Source organism: Drosophila tropicalis, unplaced genomic scaffold, assembly GCF_018151085.1.
Source record: "Drosophila tropicalis isolate 14030-0801.00 unplaced genomic scaffold, ASM1815108v1 contig_573, whole genome shotgun sequence".
Taxonomy (NCBI): Eukaryota; Metazoa; Arthropoda; class Insecta; order Diptera; family Drosophilidae; genus Drosophila; species Drosophila tropicalis.
In genome coordinates, this window is record NW_027173049.1 from 3,255,783 (window position 1) to 3,264,688 (window position 8,906).

General features: G+C 36.6%; 3 protein-coding genes across 3 annotated transcripts in view; 1 reads left to right on the forward strand and 2 right to left on the reverse strand.

Moving 5' to 3' along the window:
* ClC-b (chloride channel protein 7) overlaps positions 1-2,494 on the reverse strand; it is a 3,200-nt gene extending 706 nt beyond the window's left edge. The window contains 8 exon segments of the mRNA XM_068287602.1: positions 14-279; positions 282-399; positions 462-631; positions 692-857; positions 916-1,721; positions 1,840-2,041; positions 2,112-2,171; positions 2,267-2,494. Coding sequence (XP_068143703.1) covers positions 14-279; positions 282-399; positions 462-631; positions 692-857; positions 916-1,721; positions 1,840-2,041; positions 2,112-2,171; positions 2,267-2,407 — 1,929 coding nt within the window. The 5' untranslated portion in view covers positions 2,408-2,494.
* A 28-nt stretch (positions 2,495-2,522) lies between these two features.
* On the reverse strand, positions 2,523-4,036 carry stil (stand still). Its single transcript, XM_068287708.1, has 4 exons — positions 3,696-4,036; positions 3,374-3,631; positions 3,071-3,142; positions 2,523-3,011 (listed from the first exon to the last, which is right to left on the reverse strand). Exons 1-4 carry the CDS (start codon positions 3,891-3,893, stop codon positions 2,556-2,558), a joined length of 984 nt encoding a protein of 327 aa, XP_068143809.1. The 5' UTR covers positions 3,894-4,036; the 3' UTR covers positions 2,523-2,555.
* Positions 4,037-4,276: 240 nt separating this feature from the next.
* On the forward strand, positions 4,277-5,094 carry Ak6 (adenylate kinase isoenzyme 6). The gene is made up of 2 exons (XM_068287709.1): positions 4,277-4,594; positions 4,655-5,094. Exons 1-2 carry the CDS (start codon positions 4,415-4,417, stop codon positions 4,991-4,993), a joined length of 519 nt encoding a protein of 172 aa, XP_068143810.1. The 5' UTR covers positions 4,277-4,414; the 3' UTR covers positions 4,994-5,094.
* Positions 5,095-8,906: the final 3,812 nt, after the last annotated feature.

Sequence of the window (8,906 nt, forward strand, 5' to 3'; positions counted from 1 at the left end):
CAATTTAACTTACATTTTGCACATCGTCCACAACAGGAAATCCGTTGTGATTGCAATCATTTAGAACCTTATAAATATAGTGGGCCTTGTCCTGAAGTTTGATACAGATAACAGGCTTACTCATTATGTCCTGGGCCTTAAGACCTTTAAATTGTGGTATGGGCTCCCATGGTAAAATGGGAACATGGTTAACCTCGATTTGAGTATCATAAATGCCTTCGTTGAAAGAGTCCCCCACCCATTTGGCGGTAATCAAGGCAATGATAAGGGGGAAAAAAATGAGGTCTCAACACCAGTTGTTTCCATTAAGATGACTGATAAACTAATCGTCATCCGTAGAACTCCACCCAAATTAGCAGCAGCTCCAATAAGCGCATATTTTCCAGGATGCAGAAAGTTCTGTAGAAACAAACTTCATTAACCATTTAACCATTCAGTATCAAGTTATTGGAGAGACTCACTGTTTCGGGAAACAAATAGAATAAGAGCATAGCGACTAATCGGCCCCAAGCAGCACCAACCAGTGCTGTGGGAATAAAAACACCCAAGGAGACATTTAGCCCAAAGGTGGCGCAGGATAAAAGGTAATAGATTAGCGTAAACATGGCTAGCGTAAGGATTTGATGCGAGCCTGTATAGTTTTTCAATATAATTTTTAATAACAAAAAATTGTTCCAGTATATATACTTACCAGGAGGGTCATGAAATAGCGATCTTACTGTTGCCTCTGGTGTCTGGAACCAAAGCGCAGCAACTGCATTGTACTCATTATCCTTACAAAATAGCTGCACAGGATGTACTGTCGGGTCATTGCCCAAGGGTCGGCAGTCGCTTATGAAAAACATCATTGCACTGGCCTAAATGAAAACTTTAATAACAGGCGCATAGCTTTGTATTAGTATATGCGTGACATACCAATGTGACACCAACCATGGCAACAAGTACAGCTTCTAGCACTTTGCCAATCTTCCAGGGTATGTACCGTTTTCGAAATTTATTAATTCTCATATTTATAAAATTCCAAGTTGCTCCCAGCAAACCTCCGGCAATGCCCAGAAGCATAAAAATTGGCAGTTCAAAGTATTCAAAAGTGAGTGGCTGATCGAATTTTCCCAAATTGAAAAGACCCGTGAATGTGAAACCGTCAAGGCCGTGATATGTAGACAAAACAATATTTAGCGTGAAAGAACTAATAATTGATGCTACCAATGTGCGCCATATAAGATTCTGATTCCAGAAACTAGCTGCCTCTTCCAGTGAAAAAAGCATGCCACCGATCGGAGCTCCGAAAGCAGCTGTAACGCCAGCGGCACCCCCTCCCAACACAAAGTCTCGCTTTTCGTGATCATCTCGAAAAGCTTTAAATATGCGAAAATCTTTAACAAATGTAGTGCTCTTGCCTTGGGATATACCAGCTGCTACGACAGCTCCGGCATGAATCATTGGACCCTCTTTGCCACCAGCTAGACCTCCGACGACAGAGGTGATAACGCCAGCAGCTTTGACAGCCAGGGTTTTAATACGAACTATCCGTGGAATTTGGACACCATTTAAATAACTCTTTACTTGGGGTATGCCACTACCAGCGGTGATGGGTTCAATATACGTCACGAGAGCAGCTCCAACCGACACTGGCACAATAGTTAATAAAATCCAATAAAGAAATGGAATCGCAAGATCTCTATCATTATTATCAGTCATAGGTACATTGCTGTCCACAACTGAAACATAAAGGTTCGTGAAACATAAACGGAATTCTCTTTTTCGGATCGATTGCAGTGACTAATAACTTAATTTTAAGACTTTCTTTGTTGCAAAAATATATATGTTTTTTCATACCATTTTTAAGGAATTTGTATTTGAATTCGGATAACTCTTCAATGATAATGTCAATGGTACAGGCAATTAATGCTGTTATAATGCCTATTTGTATGAATATGATCCAACGAATGATATCCTTGCGTATAGAGAAACGCTCTTGCAGTCGTTTTCGCTCTTCGTCTTGAAAAAGGACATTTTCGCATACTTCATAGTCCAAACTCTGTGTACACAAACAATATTACATTGATAGTAGCAACGTATACCTGAGATTATAAACTGTGTACATTCACCTCATAGTTGGGTCTAGATACAGCAGTGGTCCGTGACCTTACATAGAATATCGGCTCGGTCTGGTTATTGTCATTCGCCATGCAAAAATAAAAAAACACATTATTAAAATATTATTTTTGTGAATCATAGAAGACTTTTCATCAAATAAACTTACATCAGAATTGGTAGTCAGGAGGCCATTCTCCTCAATTGGCATACCTCTAGCACTTGCGATAGAGCTTGATATTTCTCCAATAGCCTCATCATCTTCCGAAGAATCTTTGTTAATGTTTAATAAACTTTCCCTATCAGTCATTATACAAATGAATAAAATAGTTTCATCGAAAATGAAAAGTTCAAATTTACAAAATGCAATGTACAAGCAATAACAAAGAAGCTTGTAGTGTGACCAACTCAAACAACCATAAAAATATAGACAAATAAAATGTCGGCATTTGCCACCTTTATTCAAAGCAAAAACTGGGATTGAGATACTTGAACTTAGCCGCCTCAAAAAGCAAACGTTTTTGCTCAATTTGGTTTCGAGCATTCAACTCCTGTCTAATATCGCACAATGTGCGATCCAGTCGCATCATTATATCCCGGTGCACAAAATGAGCAACAGATAACTCCTGAGGCCGAGTCAACTGAATTTGAACATCTTCCATAGAACGAGTGCGAGAACTTTGTGATTTACCATCAAAAATCGCGCTGGGGAACAAGGAATTTGTGGGTTTACTGCTGGGGGAGCTCAGATCTATGGCTTCGGGTTGTTCGCCATCCAATAAAGCAGTTATGGTATTTGAATTCTCTGGTTTTATGCGCCCAAGTAGGACGGAACGGGGCGCAGGGATAATGGGTGGATTTTGTGAATTCATTGAAGTAATCGTCTCCACCATGCTGGTATCTTGATTGTGTAACTTAAAGGTGAAATAAATTATGATTAAATAAGAGTTGTAAGAGTTGTTATTATACCAACTTTATCGAAATCCTGTGACACAAGCTTCGGGGATTTGCTTGTATTTAAAGGTGAGGTACAGCGGGAAATTAACTGGAAATAAATTTTGTACGTATGATATGGATATATGTATGTACATACATACATATGTGCATGCCTGTATACATATATGTATTTATTTCATTCATACATGCATAAATACACATGTATTGTATATGTACATATGTACATGTGCATGTATGTACATATGTATATGGTATGTGTGTGTTTGTAACTTCTAACTGCATTCTGCATTGACCGTCTCTTTCAAATTTATGTACTTACAGATCTTGCTTCTTGAATTTGCCCTTGCTGTTCGTTATGTTCCAGTTTGTGCCGTTGAAAAACAGTTTTAATCTTCAACTGACACTTGTTATTGTCCGCCTTAGCAGTGGATGCCGGAGAAAGGTCCTCTGAACTTATTGGTGTAGGCTTTTTGCGGTTTTTGGCAAAACGACGATTTTTCATGATCCGATCACGCCGTTCTAATAGTGCAGCAACTTTCATCTCATGTAACTTACCAAGTAAGGCTGTATGGCGACGCTAATATAAATCAGTATCTGAGATTAGCATTGAGGATGTATCTCATTCACCGTAATATACACACCTTAATATGCATGTGGAAGTTACCTGTGGACCGCACACTGCCCCGATATATTTTATCCGGGGGACAAAAACAACATATGACCTTTACATTATCCCCCTCCTGACTTTGTATGCGATAAAGTTCTCCATTGAGGATGTACGGTACATGCTGACGCCGCTCTGGTTCAAATTCTGTCTCATTTGTAGCTGTATTTGTCATCGTAGGAGACGCAACGACTTGCCTTTTGCTACCGCTCGAATTCAAATGAACTTTTTCAATTTATAAAAAAGAGTGTAAAAGGGATGTGCATACATGTACCTTGTATGTGAAGAGCACGCACACACAAATAGTGGATAATATAAAGCGTAGCGAAAAGGAAATGAAAAAAAGAAAAACAGAAGAAATTATTCGAATATTATTGAATTATAAAACATAGAGCTACAGCTATATTATCTGAAATAGTCTTTAAATGTCTTTACATTTCATGTCTTTTCATTGTAAATCATTTTTTAAATTTACAAAAATGTTTTTTTATATTTTTAACTGAAAATAAAATTGAAAATTAAACTGCAAACATAAGCGTGTAGCCCTGAAAGTAAAGCGCCAACTAAAAAAAAGCAACCAGTTCTTTTATTAGTTCTTTAAAAAAAAACCATCTAGCTTTACCCGATTTTTCCACTTTTCAACACTGAAATCTCGAGTAGTAATAGTAAACATTTACCAAAACAACAATTCGTAAAATGTCGCAGCCAAACATATTAATAACCGGGACCCCAGGAGTTGGAAAGTCATTCTTATGTGAAAAGCTATCCGAAAAACTTGACTTCAATTGGATTGACTGTTCAAAAATCGCCAAGGACATGGATTTTATTGAAGAGTACGATGCAGAGTACACCTGTCCGATTTTAGATGAGGACAAGGTGGGTTTGTATCTGAATTAAGATCTTTCCATTAAACGTTATGAATAATGAATATCTTAGCTGATGGATTACCTAGAACCACTGATGGCCAACGGTGGCAATATAGTGGAGTATCATGGATGTGATTTTTTTCCCGAACGATGGTTTCACGGCGTTTTTGTTGTTACCTGTCCCAATACGATTCTCTACGATCGTTTGAAGGCCCGCAATTATAATGAGAAGAAACTAAAATCAAATATTGAATGTGAAATATTTGGCACTATATTAGGAGAAGCCCGTGATTCATATAAAGCGGACATAATATTCGAGTTAAATGGAGAAACGAGGGCAGACGCCGAAAAGAGTTTGGCCACGATAGAGAATTGGTATAGCATGTGGAAATTAAAGAAGGAAGACTAACAACATCCAGAAAATGCTTGTCAGTTACTTCTAACCCATGAATAAGAACAATGTACTTTGAAAAGAATATTAAAAATTTGTTTTTTATTTCTTTTGCACAAGGGCTTATTTTGGTTAAACCTACATACAGTGGCGGACACGAATTTAAGACGTTTCTTTTTTTTATACCCTTGCAGAGGGTATTATAAAATTGGTCAGATGTTTGTAACGCACAGAAGGAGACGTTTCCGACCCCATAAAGTATATATATTCTTGATCAGCATGAGAAGCTAAGTCGATATAGCCATGTCCGTCTGTCCGTCTGTCCGTCGGTGCGTACGCGTTTTACTCAGCCATCTTAAGAGCTATCGGGATGAAATTTTTTTGGGAGCTTTTTTTTACCCGGGTGAGATAAAGTATGAAAATCTTTGGGATCGGACTACTATATCATATAGCTCTGGAACAAAAATTTTTGCAAAAATTGGAGTATCCCCATGAAATTCACCAATATAATAGAATTTGATATAAAATCTCAGATCCCAAAATTTGACCCTGATCGGATAAATAGAACACAAGTTACAGTCTATATAAATCGGTTCAATCGCTGCCGGCAGCTCTGCTTGCTGCCTACTACGTCATCATCAAATCAACAGAGCACATGCATACACACACAGACGCAACGCTACATAAACTGTATGTGTATGCGTGCGTTGCTTTGCTTAGGGAATGAGGGAAGAAGAAGAACAAATTGTACATAGTATGAAGAGTAAAATTGTTTTGTTTGTATATTAATGAATTGAGTTGCAGAAAACAAATTTTGAACATGTGAAATTATTATTGTCAAGGACTGCAAGGGTATATAAACTTCGGCATAGCCGAATTTAACTTCTTTGATATTTTTTTTTTTGTTTTTGATTTTCTCGGCTCCTAACAAACTTAATGGAATAATTTTTTCTGTAATTTCTTGGTTATTGTGTTCAGATAATGGACCGTAAGAATGGTCTTCATAGTTCAATCCGTTTTTTTCACAGGTGCATTTGAACAAAGAGAAGTCCGTTTTTTGGGGGGGCATTTATTTAAGACGTTTTTTCCAAAATCTTAAATATTAAAGATAGACGTTTGAAATCTTCGAATAAGTTGTAGATCTAGCAAAACTAAGATAAACTGCATACCACAAATTTTGGATTTAGCCCCAACTTTCAATTTGGGGCCAATTGAAAATCTGAATTTTGTATGAAAATTTTTGGTCCTTTGGGCGAGTCCATTTTACGACACTAATTCATACTAAAGTACTTTTTTTCTTGAATTACGAAAGAAAGTAAATTAAATTTCCCATCGAATGACATATTTTTGATTCAAATCGGATAAAAATTAGATACTTTTCATCGCCTATCAATATGGGAATTTTTTTTCAAAACTACCCTTCTATTCTCCATCTCTTTCTTTTCATGCGTATACCCCTTCCATGTATGTACATACATATGTATGTATGTATGTATGTGTATCCAACATTTCAAAAAGATTTACGTGTTTTACATTTACAGTCAGTCACAAAAGTATTCGTCTCTAGGGGTCCCCTGTATTTATGCATGTTTTTGCTGGATATTTCATAATAAGTTCAATTGTTTTTCACAGGATGGGGTAAATAAAATATTTATCTAAATTAAAAAAAAAAAAAAAACCAATACTTAAATTTTTTTTCAAAACAAAATATCAAAGAATTTAAATTCGGCTATGCCGAAGCTTATATGTATACCCTTGCAGTCCCACAATTCAGCAACATACATACAAACAATTTCATTCTTCATACTACAATTTGTTCTTCTTCTTCCCTCATTCCCTAAGCAAAGCAACGCACGAATACACATACAGTTCATGTAGCGTTGCGTCTGTGTGTCTATGCATGTGCTCTGTTGATTTGATGATGACAGCGCTGCCGGCAGCGTTTGAACCGATTTATATTGACTGTAACTTGCGTTCTATTTATACGATCGGATTTTGAAATTTTGGGATCTGATGCTTTATTTATATCCAATATTATCACATATGTAAATTTCATAGCGGTACTCCAATTTTTATGAAAATGTTTCTTCTGGAGCTATATGATATAGTGGTCTGATCCTAATAATTTTCATTCTTGATCTGCTCCAGATAATAAAAAGCACAGAAATAAATTTCAGCCCGACGAACGGACAGACGGACATGGCTATATCAACTCAGCTTCTCATGCTGATCACGAATATACATACATATATACTTTATGGGGTCGGAAACGTCTCCTTTACAAACGTTACAAACATCTGACCAATTTTATAATACCCATTGCAAGGGTATAAAAAAACGAGAGGTCCAGGGCTAACTTCGACTTCATAAAATGTTTAATTTTAAAGCAATAGCGTCAAAAGTAACGACGATATTGATAAGTCACTGTTTTCGACCGATCGTTCCTATGGGAGCTTTATAATATAGTCACCCGATTTTGATCAAATTTGGCACAATCGTTTATATGTGTAATTTACTTACCAATATTAAATATTAAATATGATATAGTTGTCCGTTCTGGCTGAATCTGAGATATACAACCCCTGCAGTATATACAAGCCTACATGCAAAATTTCAGCTCTGTAGCTCTTATAGTCTAGGAGGAGTTTGCGTTGATCCAGACGGACGGACGGACGGACGGACATGGCTATTTGAACTCGTCTCGTCGTGCTGATCAAGATTATATATACTTTATATGGTCGGAAATACTTCTTTCTATGCGTTGCACACTTCTGACCAAAATTAATATACCCTTTTTGCAAAAACGAAGGCAGTTATTTTCATTCCCTTGGAGGTTAAAATAACGATAATCTGTAAAGTAAAAAATATAAAGTTGTTGTTCAAGGCACAAAGCAATTTTTGTTAACAAATATTTGAATTAATATTTAGTCGGTCCACCCTTATTTCTTATGACTTTACGGCAACAACATTCCATTGAATATAACTTGGCACAAATAGCTTGTTTTATAGAATACCATTCAACCTAAATCTTATCCCAAAGTTCTTGCTTTTTTCCAATGCCTAAAGGTGCTTTGGATCACAAGCTGTGTTTGTAGACCATCTTACAAACACCTTACCATCAGATGCAAGCAAATTGACCTCTGTTTCATCCGACCACAGCTTGTTTTTCTAATTGGACCGAAGCACATGTTGGGTGGCAAAATCTATTCTGTTTTATATTTTTCTTGCACTACATGCTTTTAACCTTTTTGATATCAATCTTGCCCGGATAGTTTTACTGCTAATTCAACTTATTTTAAAGCTCTTCCGATGAAAGGAATGAGTGCATGAGGACCCGTTCGTATTTTAACGTTGTGATACGTTTTTCGTCTCGATTTTCGTACTTATATTCACAAAGAATAGCAGAAAACCCTTTTGTTTTTGAGCAATTCATTAATTCTTTGACCTCTGCAATTGCAAAACTAATGGACTTTAAAAAAGTGTATTATACCCTTGCAGAGGGTATTGTAAAATTGGTCAGATGTTTGTAGCGCACAGTATATATATTCTTGATCGGCATGAGAAGCTGAGTCGATATAGCCATGTCCGTCTGACCGTTTGTCCGTCCGTGCGCATGCGTTTTACTCAGCCATCTTAAGAGCTATCGGGCTGAAATAAAAAGGTTGCCGTTCCTATTATTTCTTTCAACACTACATGTGTATCAGATTGCAAATGTTGATTTTTATTTTTTGACAACAATAAAAGCTATAAATAAAGCCCGAAAAAACACATTTAAATATATTGTTAATTGACATTTTAAATATGCTTGGTAAAATTTTCAATTTCGATTCCTGGGAGGGCTTCTGCGGTGGCTCTTTGAAGGCAGCGAAGAAGTTTATATACACTTGCGCGTTTTTATACCCTTGCAAAAAGGCTACATATATTAATTGTG

Excerpts from the sequence above, each read along its gene's own strand:
- Ak6 (XM_068287709.1), top strand. The coding sequence starts at position 4,415 with ATGTCGCAGCCAAACATATTAATAACCGGGACCCCAGGAGTTGGAAAG. Across the intron at positions 4,595-4,654 it reads CGATTTTAGATGAGGACAAG|CTGATGGATTACCTAGAACC; the intron begins GTGGGTTTGTAT and ends TGAATATCTTAG.
- stil (XM_068287708.1), bottom strand. The coding sequence starts at position 3,893 with ATGACAAATACAGCTACAAATGAGACAGAATTTGAACCAGAGCGGCGT. Across the intron at positions 3,143-3,373 it reads AAATTCAAGAAGCAAGATCT|TTAATTTCCCGCTGTACCTC; the intron begins GTAAGTACATAA and ends ATTTATTTCCAG. Across the intron at positions 3,012-3,070 it reads TGTCACAGGATTTCGATAAA|TTACACAATCAAGATACCAG; the intron begins GTTGGTATAATA and ends TTCACCTTTAAG.